The sequence below is a fragment of the Myotis brandtii genome, unplaced genomic scaffold, assembly GCF_000412655.1.
Source record: "Myotis brandtii unplaced genomic scaffold, ASM41265v1 scaffold123, whole genome shotgun sequence".
Lineage (NCBI taxonomy): Eukaryota > Metazoa > Chordata > Mammalia > Chiroptera > Vespertilionidae > Myotis > Myotis brandtii.
This window is the reverse complement of record NW_005354291.1, coordinates 5797327-5813091: the sequence shown is the minus strand read 5'-3', so window position 1 is coordinate 5813091 and position 15765 is coordinate 5797327. Positions and strand designations below refer to the sequence as shown.

The 15765-nt window shown below is 39.2% G+C and overlaps 1 protein-coding gene across 3 annotated transcripts in view; it reads right to left on the bottom strand.

Moving 5' to 3' along the window:
* Positions 1-1843: 1843 nt before the first annotated feature.
* Positions 1844-15765, bottom strand: part of TRMT11 (tRNA methyltransferase 11 homolog) — a 43398-nt gene continuing 29476 nt past the window's right edge. For all 3 annotated transcript variants that reach the window (XM_014533770.1, XM_014533771.1, XM_014533772.1), the window contains one exon: positions 1844-2401. In XM_014533770.1, coding sequence (XP_014389256.1) covers positions 2270-2401 — 132 coding nt within the window. In that variant the 3' untranslated portion in view covers positions 1844-2269. The remainder of the gene's footprint in view (positions 2402-15765) is intronic.

Sequence of the window (15765 nt, the reverse complement as noted above, 5' to 3'; positions counted from 1 at the left end):
GGTTAGTGTTAGGATTAGGGTTAGGGTGGTTAAGGTTAGAACTAGGGTTAGGATTAGGTTTAGGGCTAGAGCTAGTCTTAGAGTTAGGGCTATGTTTAGGGCTAGGGGTAGGGTTAGGTTACAGTTAAGATTTGGACTAGGGTTAGGGTTATATTTAGGGTTAGGGGTAGGGTTAGTGTTAAGGCTAGGGTTAGGATTAGGGTTAGGGTTAGGGCTGGGTTAGGATTAGGATTAGTGTTATTTTTAGGTCTAGGGATAGGGTTAGGGTTAGATTTAGGGTTAGTGTTAGTGTTATGTTCTAGGGCTGGGTTAGGATTAGGATTAGTGTTATTTTTAGATCTAGGGATAGGGTTAGGGTTAGTGTTATGTTTAGGGCTAGGGTAAGGATTAGGGTTAAGGTTAGGTTTAGGGTTAGGGCTCTGGTTAGGTTTAGGATTAGCATCTGGGTTCTTGGATGCACATTGGAATCACCTGGAGAGTTTGGTATAGGTTTGGAGTTATGGTTATGGTTAGGTTTAGGGCTAGTGTGAGGGTTAGGGTTAGGGTTAGGACTGGGGCTAGGGTTAAGGTCAAGATTTGGACTAGGGCTAAGGCTAGTGTTAGGGTTAGGTTTAGGGCTAGGGCCAGGGTTAGGATTAGGGTAAGGGCTAGAGGTAGTCTTAGGTTTAGTGTTAGGGCTAGGGTTAAGGTTAGGGTTAGGACTAAGGTTAGGGTTAGGGTTTGGGATATGGCTGTTTAGGGCTAGGGCTAGGGTTAGGGTTAGAACTAGAGCTATGGTTAGGGTTAAGATTTAGGCTAAGACTAGGGTTAGGGTTACAGTTAGGTTTAGGGCTAGTGCTTGAGTTAGGGTTAAGATTAGGTTAAGGCAGGGGTCCTCAAACTACGGCCCGCGGGCCACATGCAAATACAAATATTGTATTTGTTCCCGTTTTGTTTTTTTATTTCAAAATAAGATATGTGCAGTGTGCATAGGAATTTGTTCATAGTTTTTTTTTAAACTATAGTCCGGCCCTCCAACGGTCTGAGGGACAGTGAACTGGCCCCCTGTTTAAAAAGTTTGAGGACCCCTGGGTTAAGGGCTAGAGCCAGTCTTAAGTTTAGGGCTAGGGCTAGGGTTAGGGTTAGGTTTAGTGTCTGGGTCCTTGGATGCACATTGGAATCACCCGGAGATTTAGGGTAAGGGTTTGAATTAGGTTTAGGGTTAGTGTTGTGTCCTTGGCTGCATATTGGAATCACTTGGAGTGTTAAGGTTAGTGTTAGGGTTATGGTTAGTGCTAGGGATAGTGTTATGGTTACGTTTAGGGCTCTGGCTAGGGTAAGGGTTAAAATTATGTTTAGGGCTAGAGCTAGTGTTAGGTTTAGGGTTCGGGTTTGGGCTGGAATTAGGGTTAGGGCTAGTACTAGGGCTAGGGTTAGGGTTGGCATTAAGATTTGGGCTAGGACTAGAGTAGGGTTAAGGTTAGGTTTAGGGCTAGGGTTAGGATTAGGTTTAGGGCTAGAGCTAGTCTTCCGGTTAGGGCTAAGGCTGGGGCTAGCCCTAGCCCTAACCTTAACCCTTACCTTGTGTCCTAACCATAACCCTAACCTAGCTTTAGCCATAATCCTAACCTTGTGCCCTAACCCTAACCCTAAGTCAAGGTTTAGGACTGCAGGAGCAAATCCAAGGTACAGAGGAGCTTCAGATGTGGACAGGCCTCAAGGAGTTTGTAAGCTTTTTAGGTTGTCAGGTCCTAGCCTTTCTCATCATCACTACAATCACTGTTATGACCTACTTGTCTGGCATTGATAAAAAAAATTCATTTCCTTCATCGTTTTCCCCCTTAAAAGCACTGAATACTACAACTTTAGAAATCCTCAATTAGGTTTATTAGTGGCGATGTAAATCAATTACAATAAAAGAAAACAATTAACTCTAATGAATACACTCTCAACCACTATTAACTGCCTATAATATAGTCTGAAGATAACTGTTTAAAAAGTCAACAATAGTAGTTCCCGTTGTAAATTAATTACCAAAAATATAACTGTTTTTAATTTCCATAATACTTGAAAGTACAAATATAAATTAAATAAAGTTCAAAAGACCACATACAACAAAATAGTTCATAAAACAAGGCTAATTTTAAAAGAATTGTTCAATTTACTTTGTAGCATTTTTTTGGTTATATAAAATTATTTAAAGCAGTGCATGTTTTCTGTATCACACATGAAAGTTCACATCCAGATGTCCTTTTATGAAATCCTTATTCTTTCTTCATTGTCAAAATGTTCACTCCTGGCTAGATTTTTCTTCCTTGGCAATTCTTTTTGTTATCCCACTGAAATATTTCTCACGGAAGGAATTATGACCTTGGTATGGCAGAAACTGATCACTTAGCAGATGTGAATACTGGTCCTGGTTCTGGTTGGTTGGTAAATACAGAAAATAAAAAGAGTTTGAGTTAATTTCTTTAGTTACCTTGTAACCAAAGCAGTCATTTACTGTAAGCAAAATCTCCCTCTGTGGTGCAGATTGGTTTTCCTATTGTTGTTTTATTACCTGAATGAAAAACATATCACCCACTTTATACTTGCTTGGGTATCCAGTGTTTTCACCTACTTTTCCTCATTTGATCCACTGTCTTCAGTGCTCCTGCTCCAGTCTATTCCTCATATTGAGACCAAACTCAACTTACTAAAGGCAAATCTAATATGCCAGCATTTCTGGCTAATATCCAAATGGGTTTAAACTTTCCCCAATTCTGAGGCTTTCCCTTAAGGTTTGGGAGGTAGATTCAATTGAAAATCAGGTGGCTGAATGTCCTCTCACTTTTCTTTCCTGTACAAGAAGGTTCAGCACACTGTCGAGCAATGAGGTCGCCCCACTCTGCCATTCTGTACTCTTCTCCCTGGGACTCCTCCAGGCTATGCAAAATCACCTCAACGGGAAATGCCTGTGGACTGTCCTGGAGCTCAGTGGTGAGGAGGGTAAGACAGGACAGAAATGTGTGACTCCAGCAGCCGCAAGCTCAGAAGGCAGAGGCATGGAGGACAGGCTGGGAACTGACCCGGGCTCAGGTGCTTGAATGCCTAGCTGGCCAAAGCTGCCAATTGTGCAGCTCACCTGAGGAAGCAAGAGGCAAAAGTTGAAGCACAATGGAAGATAGGCTTCCTCTTAGACCAAAGAGAAAGCGTAACAAAACAGCTTGCCTTTGACCAGGAGGATATAAATGGGGCAAACTGATAATAAAGAACAGAGAATTATGAAGATTAGAGTCAGAGACGGGGAATAAACAGAAGAAGCGTGGAAAACCCAAAAGTAATGATTAAAACGTGTGCTAATTAATGGCTATCTAGACAATATGTGGGGACTACCTATGACATTCTTTGTCTGAACAGTTTAGATTCAAGAATCCCTCAGAATAAAATAAAAGCAAAAAAAAAGCCCCTGAGACTCTAACAGACCATGGGTTGAGTTCTACAGGGATCCAGTGGCAGAGAAACACACACTACTGGGAAAGTTGGAAAGACTAGCAACCTTAGAAATGCAACCTCGGGTGGGATGGAGGGGAGGAGGGGGAGACCTCTTTTCTGTCTTTACCAGGAAGTAGAGAAAAATCCCATGAGATATATGCTGGAAAGATTCTTTCTGCAAGATTGGCTGCCCCTGAATGTAAAAAAAGTCATTATAACAAAAACTACTGGATAACCCAGTATCTCCAAATCCCTTATATATGTAGCCAGGGATCCAGCAAGAGCCATTCTATTATTACTTAGCAGCATAAGTCCTGCTTCCGGATAAGCCAGACACTCCAGGGACTTTGGCTACCATTTTCATCTAATGGAAAGTCCTGGTTCCTAAAATGTTCTACATGGAACATTCAGTATATTTATGGGCTAATAATACTATTACATATATTCATGTCAATATCCTATACCTATGAACAATAAACATTTCAAATATAACCTGGTCTATATGAAATACACTACTAGTATTTGCAACACTCAGAATTTATGTTACCTCAATGCCGAAGAAGATGGCACACTTTTCTCTCTCATCCTATCTTTAGTTCAGGTTACCAGGGCTCACACTTGAGATGACGATAGTCAACTGCACATATTTTTCACCACCTGTTCATGCCTCTTCTCTATTTGAATTCCCTGCCCATCTCAAACAAGAATATCTGCAGGGGTTTTTTTCAGCTCACTATCTCAAAGGCCAAAGTGTTTACTTAAAGGACAAGAGTATCCTCAGGCAACACAACCCTTGATGTCTCCATTAACTAGAGCTCGTCCCAGTCCCAGTGTTTAACTTCTGGTTTCCCTAACACTTCCAAATCGGTCTTCCAGTATACCTAGGTGTCACAATCCTTGAGTTGTACCAATTTTTAGTAAACAAGAAATACTTCATGAAAAATAAAAACACAGAGAGAATTGGGAAATGCCAAAAAAGAAAACTCTGGCACTGAAAAATTACAGACCACCTTTCTCAAATTTCATTAACTACTGGTTAAATTGTGGAGCATGGTAGGAGTTAAAGAGATATGAATAAAATATGAAGATTGTTGATTACACTGTCTATTGTTTATCATCTTTTTATAACCAGAAATTCAGAGTTTCTGTAGGAAAGTCTGTGCTAGCTACAGATGGCTTCCTAATGGAAATACACAGCTTTCAGACCTATCACTTAACCTTGTAAGACAAACAGCAATTGTAAATATGACAGGAAATATACCAGTTCCGAGTCAAGAAAGCAACAAGTATATATTTACAACTATGTGTTTTATATAAATCCACTATTAAATTGTCTGCATCTTTTCACAGCAGGTTATCATCTAAATTTTTCAGCTAAGGAAAGGGAGACTGAAGGAGTTTGAGTAATCTGCCACTGGTCACACAGCTAGTTAAGTAGCATTGGTAGAACTGTAGCCTAGATGAGACTTCAAAGCTTATACTTCTTCCAACACTTCTATTTTTCTCTTTTTAGTAGAAATTACATCAAAACAATGGTTGAAAAGTTAACTTCCCACATGGTAGACTAGTAAGTAGTTCAAAATGGAGTTTGACATTTAGAGGACATTCCTCACTGAACAGCAACATTATGGTAGCACATATTTCAGATCTAAACTTTTAGACAGAACCCTTTAACCACTGTCCCACCCAGCCAACTTCCTGTCCTATCAGTACTAATTCTAAACATAAACCACTCGAGGAATTTTAACACACTTGCCAAAGAAACCAAAACCTTACAAATTGTAGTATACTTATATGTGTACACTGCCCTCTGCTGGCAAAAGCAGGTAGGATTTCCTGCTGTGGATAAAGATAGCTTGGAACAGAGCTGACCATACGTGCACGAGCACTCTTTCCCTCTCTGTTTGAGTCCTGACTACTGTAAACATCTAGTCACTAGTTACAGAGAACCAACATGACCAGGGTGGCTATTTTTCTCCAGGGAGCATCAGCATTTCATTTTTTAAAGAATGATGTGGAAATACACATTACATATTCACCTTGGTGACTCTAAAGTATAAAATTGTCATCTGTGTCCAACCTAAAATTACAAAGTATTCTCTAAAATAAGAAAGAGTACATAAACTAGACCTTATTCAAACTATTCCTTAATTATTTTTAAAACGAACCCTACATCAAGATAGAGCATCACAAAAAAAAAAACAAAAAAAGACATTAAAAGGAAAGCACTTCAGCTACTTATAACATAATAATCTAAAGGGAAACAAATTCTCAAGAAAGAAACTATATGTTCTGTAGTAACATTTGAAACTGACACTGTAAATGGAACTAATGACACTGGATTATACTACGAGGTAAGTGTGTAAGAGTGTTTCCCAAATGGAGTGTCACAGATGACTCAAGACGACTATACTGAGAACTCCACTTCAGTAAAGCAATCCTTCCAACTACTGCTTCTACCAGAAACCTGCCATTCTTTGTTATCATCATCTCCTGAGTAGAGGAAAGGTGTTGGGATTTTCCACAGTATGGTGATTCGGCTGCTTTCTGGTTTGCTTCTCATGAGATATGAAGTTCAGGTACCACACAATTAGAATGTTTTGTAATGCTGATTTTTAAAAAATATATATTTTTATTGATTTCAGAGAGGAAGGGAGAGGGAGAGAGAGATAGAAACATCAATGATGAGAGAGAATCACTGATTGGCTGCCTCCTGCATGCCCCGACTGGGGATTGGGCCCGCAACCCGGGCATGTGCCCTTGACTAGAATTGAACCTGGGACCTTTCAGTCCACAGGTTGATGCTCTATCCACTGAGCCAAACCAGCTAAGGCTGTAACGGTGATTTCTGAAGAGTGCTGTTAAGATAATAAAATTGAGTACATTTTCAAACAGAAAATTTTAGCTAGCTATAACTATCTGTTCCCACACTTCCTTCAAATAGGTAGTTTAAATACTGTTAAATTTGATTGTCTTTTTATTCAGGAAAGGCCCAAAATAATCAGTGAACAGTTACTATTCATTTCCTAAACATTTACTGAGTGGTGGGCAAAACAGTCAAGGTCTGTGAGTTGAGAGCTTATATACTAGTAGGAGACAAACGTTAAACAATATATCCCCAAACATATACTTGCAAACTGTGATTAAACAGTGAGAAGGGCACTATTCCTATACAATAAAAGGGTAATACGCAAATAGACCGAGCGGCAGAACAACCAATCAAAGCATAATATGCTAATCATATGCTAAGACTGCTCAACCGCTCGCTATGACGTGCACTGACCACTGGGGGACAGACAACCGGTCGACAGGTCACTATGATGTGCACTGACCACCAGGGGACAGATGCTCTGACTGGTAGGTTAGCTTGCTGTTGGGGTCCAGCCAATCGAGACTGAGCAAGATGGGCCGGACATGCCCTGGAGCCCTCCCGCGGCCTCTCCCCAGCCTGATCGTGCACCAGTGGGGTCCCTCAGCCTGGCCTGCGCCCTCTTGCAATCCGGGACCCCTCGGGGGATGTAGGAGAGCCAGTTTCAGCCCAATCCCACAGGCCACTCCCCTTGGGAGGGCACCAGTCGCAGGGCTCACGACTGGCGAGTGCTGCTGTAGCAGTGCGAGTCTCTCCCGATCGGGACTGATTGGGCACGAGCCTGCGGCAGATACAGTGGGGCCAGGATGAGCGGGAGCGGCAGGTAGGAGCTGCAGGCAGTGCTGGACTGTGGGTTTCGGCCCGATCCCTGCAAGCCACCCACAGGGACCCCACCCAGGCACAAATTCGTGCACTGGGCCCCTAGTCTACATATATAAAAGCCTAAGTGACTGTTACGACCAAACAACTGGTCGACCAGTCGCTATGATGCACACTGACCACCAGGGGGCAGACGCTCAACACTGGAGCTGCCCCCTAGTGGTCAGTGCGCTCCCAGAGGGGGAGCGCTGCTCAACCAGAAGCCGGGCTCACGCTGGTGAGCGCAGCTGTGGTGGCAGGAGCCTCTCCCTACTCCGCAGCAGCGCTACAGAGCGGCAGCTGGAGGCGCAGCGGGCGGGGATGAGCGCGAGCGGTGTGATGCGGGCTCGGCTCCTCCCTGGCTGCCTGCTGCTTTGCGCACTGCTACATCCCCCGAGGGGTCCCAGATTGCGCGAGGGTGCATTTTTTTTCGCCCCACCCCCCTTGCACGATTCCATGTACCAGGCCTCTAGTACAAACATAAGGACACACCTAGTTAGATGGAGTGAAGAAAATGGACAAGAAAGGCTTCCCTAAGGAAGTGATGTTTATCTGAGACCTAAAGGATGGGTTAAACTTACAGAATGAGAGGGTAAAAAACATTCTAGGAAGCAGTGAGAGAGGAAACACAATGGAGAAGACTGAGACTAGAAAGAGGTGAGGACATTCTGGGAACTAAAAGCACACCAGTGTGGCTAAGGCTTGGTAAACAAACGGGAAAGTGGAACAAAACAAAACCAGAGAGGCGCGTCAGGAGTAGACTGGGTTAGCTTTGAAGGTTAACAGACGGATTTTCAATTTTATTCTAAATTCCATAGAAAGTCATTGATGACTTGAAAGCAGAGGAATTTCAGTACTTATTTACATTCTCAAAGATACTCTGGCTACTGTATAAATATACAATGGCAGGATCAATCGCAGAAGCAGGGGAACCAGCTGGAAGACTACTGCACCAGCCCACGGAAGCAGCACTGTGCCATGTCCTTCAGAGCAGGGGGTAGATAAAAATATATGCAAAACTACCATCCACTCAGTTATCCCAAGCCAGACTCTCAAAGTTATCCTTAACTCCGGTCTCCCTCACCTAAGTATCCAATCAGTCACCAAGCCTGCCAAGCCTGTTACCCTCTACAATCTCCAACCCTACCTTTCTTAGGTTACAGCCTCATCACTGCACGACCATGGCAGGAGCCTGGGCGCTGGTATCACAGGTTATCTTTCCACAACTCAAGCTTGCCTGCATAAACATAGTATTTTGAAGTAACGTTTGTAAAACTTCTGCCCCTCTCCTAACTAACATCCCTCATGGGCCAGCCATCACCAACAGGATAAACTTGGAACTCTTTGGTCTGCAAAGACCTTCATTCAACTCTAAGAATTCCTTTGGTTTTCTACTTCATCTCCAACCATTCCTCCCCCAAATACATAGGATTTCACTCATGCTAAAATGTCTAGGGTTCCCTGAATGCACCACAACCCCTCAGTCTCGGCACCTTTGCTTAAAATACTGGCTTCCTCCCTTGACTCAGGCACCATCTCCTCAGGTAGGTGCTCTCTGGTGCCTATACACCTTGCACAGGTCACTACAGGACTCGACACAGTAAGGTGAAACGGGCTGGGCAACCATTTCTCTCACTGGACAAGTTTTCTAAGGATAAAGACTACAACCTATTAGTCTGCTTAGCCTCAACACCTCACACAAATGGTTCCATAAATGCTGAGTGATGAAAGCCATGGCTTTTCCCTCAGGGAACAGGTGATCAAGGCAGGGAAAGAAAACATACAAAAATATGGAAAAATACTTCAATGTAAAAATTATTAGAAAGTTTTCTTTCTCATTTCTCATAGCATCTTTTCCAAAATTTCACCTGCCCGGAAGCCCTTATATTAATAACCATTTATTCACTCCCAGCAAACACCTCCGTTTTTACAGAGAAAAAGGAGTCATCCGGTGTGAATTTCCTCACTTCCTTGCTGCCACCCCATCCTCTACTACAAACTGGATCCCTTGCTTAACTCTATGGCCTCATCTCTCACCCCAGTCCCCACTCACATTCTGACTAAAGTCAAAATGCTCTCTAATGTCCCTTTACACACAGCCAAGAGTTAGTTTTATATAATTCCCCTAAACTTCAGTGAAAATACTTAAGGATAATCATCAGTTTAACTAAAATTACTGTTTAAAAACAAGAGATTTTCCCTAGAAAGGTGTCACTTTGGGGATGAAGAGGAAAACCAAATGGCTTCTACATTAACTATAGGTCAGGTTTAAATTGTCCCGTTACTGACAGTTCCTGATAATGAGATAATGATTTCTTCTACCTCACTAGTACTGACCTTAAGTCATTCATATTCTTAAAGTGACAGTGGTTTATATAGAACAGCAGTTTCATTGCAAACACTTGAATACAAATGGCTTAGGGAACTTATTCTATGATAAGTGAAAACCAATGATGCTGTCATCACAGTAAAAGCCATCAAACAGGCAATGCTCATCAAATTGTGTCAAGAAAGACTTTGGATTCATGAAATATTAAAGCTATGATATATATTCTTAAATAAGGTCAGAGGAAGAAGGCAAAGACATGGAAGAGAAAAATAGTGCATAGCTTTTCTTTCTTGTAATCAGCAGAGAGTGAAATGAAATGTAAATGACAGTGCTGAATATAATGGGCCTCAGTTCAGCTTCAGGGTAATTACCCATGTCCGGCTTTTGTTTAAAAATCCTGCTCCCCTTATCAAAGCTTCCCACTGTTCTACATCTGGTACTGGACAGTAGCTATAGAAACCACTTGTGCTAAAGTTATACAACTATAAACAGCACTCGGCCATTTCCAAACCAAGGACAAGGAGGTCAGAAGTCTGGCATCTAATACTATTAAGAGAAACCAGCACAATGCTTAATGGGAACAAGGTAAGGCTGAGAATCTTCATCCCAAAATTAGGTATTTACATATGGTTTGTACCTTTTAAAAAATGTCATTACTCTTCAAGATATTAAATTACCTAAAGTCTATTAAAATATTTTTATATTAAAATCTTCGTATCTAGAGTTCTGAAAATGAGTTGACATTTAACAAACGAACTTTGACATCTGGCACTCAGCACATAATTTCTTTCTAACTGTAAAAAGAATATCATGGATAGTCATGCTCTCATGATGAACAAGAACATGAGTATTTTCTACATGCTCTCCACTAAAATCTGTACCTTTATAAAACTCAAAACTTAAAACCTCAATTATTAAAAGAATACAGGTTCAACACACCAGGTAAAAATGTAATGACAACTTATTAGTTACTATATCTAATATTTAATTAAAATTAAGAAGAACTGTACTGACCCTAACTAAGCAGCAAAACATGAGTAATACGCCAAAACATGTGCAGGCACACATATACATACTCTCTCGCTTTAATTTGGAAACTTTATCTCCTAGGCAACTTTTTAAAACTGTCACAATTCATTAAAAAATTAATAAACACACTTACATTTATATAAAGAGCAAAAACAAGCAAAATTACTTTGCTTAGGGATGAATTTGGTAGTGAAAATATTACAGAGGGAAACAAGCAAGTAATTACCATAATAGTCAGATTAGTGGTTACACCTGTTAGGAGAGGTGTTTATGATCAGAAATAGCCACAACAGAGGGTGCTTCTGGGGTGCTGCGTGACTCAGTAATCTTGACCATGGTGGTGGTTACACAGATGTTCACTTTATAACTAACTATTCATTAAACTGTGCACTTACGTTATGGACAAAAAAAATACGAGTTAAAATCTCAGGGTTGCATTCTTGGTGGGTTAGGAATGGGAAGAAGACACAAGTTCATGTTTGAATTTGAAGAGCACTAGAAAGATCATTCTAAGTTAAATAACATGATAAATTAGAAAAAAATACAAAGTGGAAATTTTGTCAGATGAGAATTATAAAAGAAGCTCCAGGGGATTATGCTAATTCAACACATAAACTTCCATGTATCTAAACCAGTCGTACCTTGGACTCCCAGATTGTACTTTATATTCTGCAACTGACATCTGCCTAAGATTCTACAGCATCAGTACATTAAAGACTATTTTACTGTCAAGATTGAAAATATGAGCATTAGAGCTGGAACATAAAAACAGGTGCTCTGCCTTGAGGGAACAGCTTTGTCCTACAAATAAGAGTCATATCCAAAGAGCACCATAAGTGGCACCAGAGATCTTAAATAATTGGGGGGGGGGGGGGGGGGGGACACGACAGACAGACTTTTGCTGCTTCTTGATTTGCCAGAAACAATAACTTAAAACTATTACAAGACCATTAACTTAACAAAAAATCCAGTTTGTTTGGCAACATTATTTAGTTGCAGAAGTATAAAAGAAAAAGTAAAATGATAACCCTCTAAAATTTAAATTCAAGGAAAAGTACCTTTAACAGCAAAGCAATTCATTCAGAAGTAGGTGATATGATCCCTAAAATGGAATTCTGCAACACGATATGCAGCATCACCAGGATTCTGCTTTTATAAGCCTTTCTCAAACATTTCAATGTATGATTTATAGATAATGCAAGTACTTTCCTTCTGACCTTTTTCGCAAAATAAATTTTAGAAAGGTCCTCGCTCACACACACACACACACACACACACACACACACACTTTCACACTTTGATGATAATGAATATGGTACTGTATTAAGACCTAGACTAAGTTCATATACAATTACCAATGTTCTTACTTGTCTTATTTTCCTTACTGATAAATGAAGTAGCATCTATTTCCCACTACCATGCTGTATGATTAAAATACTTCATACCGCCGAAACCAGTTTGGCTCAGTGGATAGAGCGTCGGGCTGTGGACTGAAAGGTCCCAGGTTTGATTCCGGTCAGGGGCATGTACCTGGGTTGCGGGCACATCCCCAGTGGGAGATGTGCAGGAGGCAGCTCATCAATGTTTCTCTCTCATCGATGTTTCTAACTATCTCTCTCCCTTCCTCTCTGTAAAAAATCAATAAAATATATATAAAAAAAATACTTCATACCTAATCTCTAATCTTTCATAGTTCTAATCATAAGGAAACTGTCCACCATCCTACAATGGACAAGCAAAAAACAAAAATATCTCAGCAAAAACGACAACCAAAAGGAAACACCTTTAATTCAAACAGCTGCTAAAGAAAAAACAACTACTGACTTTAATTCTAAGAAAGAATAATGCAAATGGAATCAGGAACTAGCATTATTTCAGCAAAACACCAGTTTATGATTAGCAATATAACTTTACTACCATTCTACTATATAAACTACTTATCACAAAGACAAATTCCTTCCACTTCAAGCCATCAATAAGTCATTGTCTCAAACAAGTGAACTCAGTGTCTGTTCTCTCCCTTCCTCATCTAAAACATGTTATAATGCTAATTCTTCTTTCTCTCTCCACAGCTTCAAACTCTTTCAGTCCTTTAGTCAAAACCCTCAGTTTTGGCCACCTTCCATTCTGATTAATGAAGCATTCATCAGCTTCATGTTACTAGACACTTTCATTCAGTCCAAAATAAAAAATTACATTAACTTTCATCACCTGCCACTATGATCGTCCACTATTCTTTATTTTAAATAATCTGAACTACTCTGACTAGCTACAAAAAATAATGGCAACTATTTTACAGAATATTTTAACACTAATCTAAATTAATGTCCATATAAAACCTAGAATAAAACTTACCAATACTTTAGTCCTTCTCAAAATAACTAGGAGTATAAGCTACCAAGTCAGGTAAACAAACCACAAAACAAAGAGTGCACAGGATGGCCCATTTAGTGCAACGACAATTTTAAATAATTTTTTATATTTAAACAAGTACTATAGAGTGTAATAGTGGCACAGACGTATAAAAAAGACTTCAAGGAAGTCTTGAAAATGGCTACTATGGGACCTTTTTCATCTGTCCAAGTATACTGGTAGAAAAGGTTGAGAGAGTATTGTTTTAGGTGACTTTCACTGGAGATGTAACTATTACACTCATATTCCAATCTGCTATGCACAACTCTGGAGATCAGCATTTCTCTCCTATGAATTTCATAAGAGAAAACTACTGTATAAGAGTAACCACTCTGACCAAAACTATATATAGCAGCATCAGTTACATGTTGTATCAACAGGAGAAATGAGTCCTGGTAAAACAAATCATATTCTACCGTGGTCCCATGAGTGATGAGGAAAGACTATCTTTAAAAGAAACTAGTATCTGCCTTTTAATCTTGGCATATTCTAAAGCTAGAAATGTGTTTTGGTAAAGAGGCGACATGACGCCTAAAAAAGGGTATAGAATTTCAAGTACAAAGAAGAATTTTCGTCTCAACTCAGCCAATTCCTAGTCTCTAAAATGTACAAAATAATAAGGTCAATGAATCTAAAAGCTTTGTAAACAATAAAGCATTATTAAGTGTTATTTATCACCCACCTAGCTTTCAGACTATATAAGCATGGAATACTGACCAAAAAACTAGCGTTCCTTATCAGGCATCTTCATAATTTCAACATGGTTGGCAAGAATGTTCTTCTTTACTACTAATGTTCAATAAATCTAAAAACTATTGCCAATAATCTAAAGATACAAAATTTTATGAAAAATCTATATTCTTTAGACAGTTCTTGCATTTGTTTACATTTTAAAAGGGGGAAAGGAAGAACATTTTTTAACAACCTAGCAAGTGGGCCAAAAGTCATACTGAAGTTAAACCTGACAAGTGACAAATCAAAAATGAAGAGATACGTATACAAAAGTGTAAAAATCTAAAATTAATAGTCTTCCATTGCCAAAATCAACAACACTGAACAAGTCCAAGAATAATTTGTTAGACGCGTGTGAGAACTGTTTGACAATTTTATGTCATCACTTGCATTATAAAGGACTGAGATCTTGCTGCAATTATATACACTTCTCGCCATACAAACAGAAGGTAGAAATGAAGTAATTAATTAAAAACCAAGCATGATGAATTTAACGAGAGTATTTTAAGTTATAGTAAATCCCATACTAGTTAAAACTCACTGATCAAATTTGATCTTATAAAACATATCAAAAATTACTTGAGTATTAGTCTTTATCCTTTAAAAAAATAAATTTTAAAAGGAAAATGATAAAAAGCAACCAAACAAAAATTAATACTGCTTTAAAGCTTTAAAAATATCTAAGGTGAGTGCCCTTACCATTTTCATGTAGAAGAAAAATTCTCAGAAGCATCCTTATATCATTCTCTAGTTCTTCTCAGTATCAAATTAATTTGCTTAGAAAAATATTATAAATCTGGAATATTAGACTTTCTTAAATTAAACTCAAGGGAATGAAAATGTGAAACTGTCCACAATTAAAATAGAAATGAAATAAAATCAGAAGAAAAAGAAGGCATTATAAGTGATACCACAGAAATACAAATATTATAAGAGACTACTATAAGCAATTATACACCGACAAACTGGGCAACGTAGAATACGTAAATAAATTCCTAGAAACATACGACCTTCTAAGATTGAGTCATGAAGAAAACAGAAAATCTGAACAGACAGATTACTAATAAGGAAATAAAATTAGAAATCAAAAACCTCCCAACGAAAGTCCAGGACCAGATGGTTTCATTGGTGAGCTCTAACAACCATTCAAAGAAGAATTAAAACTCAAAGGCCAGCATTACCCTGATATCAAAACTAGACAAAGACATCACAAGGAAAAACCCTATATCAGATACAGGGTTAATATACAACATATATAAAGTACACATACAACTCAATAGCAAAAAAAAATCTGATTAAAAAATGGGAAGAGGATCTAAATAAAAATTTTTCCAAAGAAAACATACAGATCGATGGTCAACAGGCACATGAAAAGATGCCCACATCGCTAAATTCTAAGGCAGTAACACTGTTCTTTTCTGTTCACTCTATAGACCCAAAGCAAAGATGAGGCTTGCCCAAGTTTCTAGTAAATTTGGGAGGGCTTCCGTTGTCAATCCAGGTTAAGTACAGTCCAAAGAGCATTCTCTGCATTTAGTCAAGCTCCATTATAAGGCTTTACTCTTATCAATTCTGTTCTGATCTAGACATGAGATACTGCAGATGTTTTGTTCTTTCTTCTCAAGCATAAGTGTGTTGGGGGGGGGGGGCGGGGGAAGAGGAGGAAGAAAGAAGAAAGATGATGTGTTGGGCCCTAAAAGACTACTTTCTCCCTTATATAAAGTGATATTTCCTATTCAGTATAGTCTACAATCAAGTAGGTTATGCTCTTGGAGAAAAATGGTAAACAGCAGTTTGCTAATTAAATGAGAGTTATATTAAGAGTGCTCTTCTGTTTTATAATTGAGTTAGCAACAAGTTTGTCAAATAAAGTCTGAGAAGTTAAGGTCAACTTTAATTCTGTGCTTCTATTCAATTTCTATATCCTACTTCAACCCTCTAACGCAGGGGTGGGGAACTTGCCACAGGCCATTTGAATATCTGTAACATCATTCACAGGCCATATAAAATTATCAACTTAAAAATTGGCCTGCTATATTTGGTTAAACATCTAACTAACTCCCCCTAATGCTTTGGCAGGGCC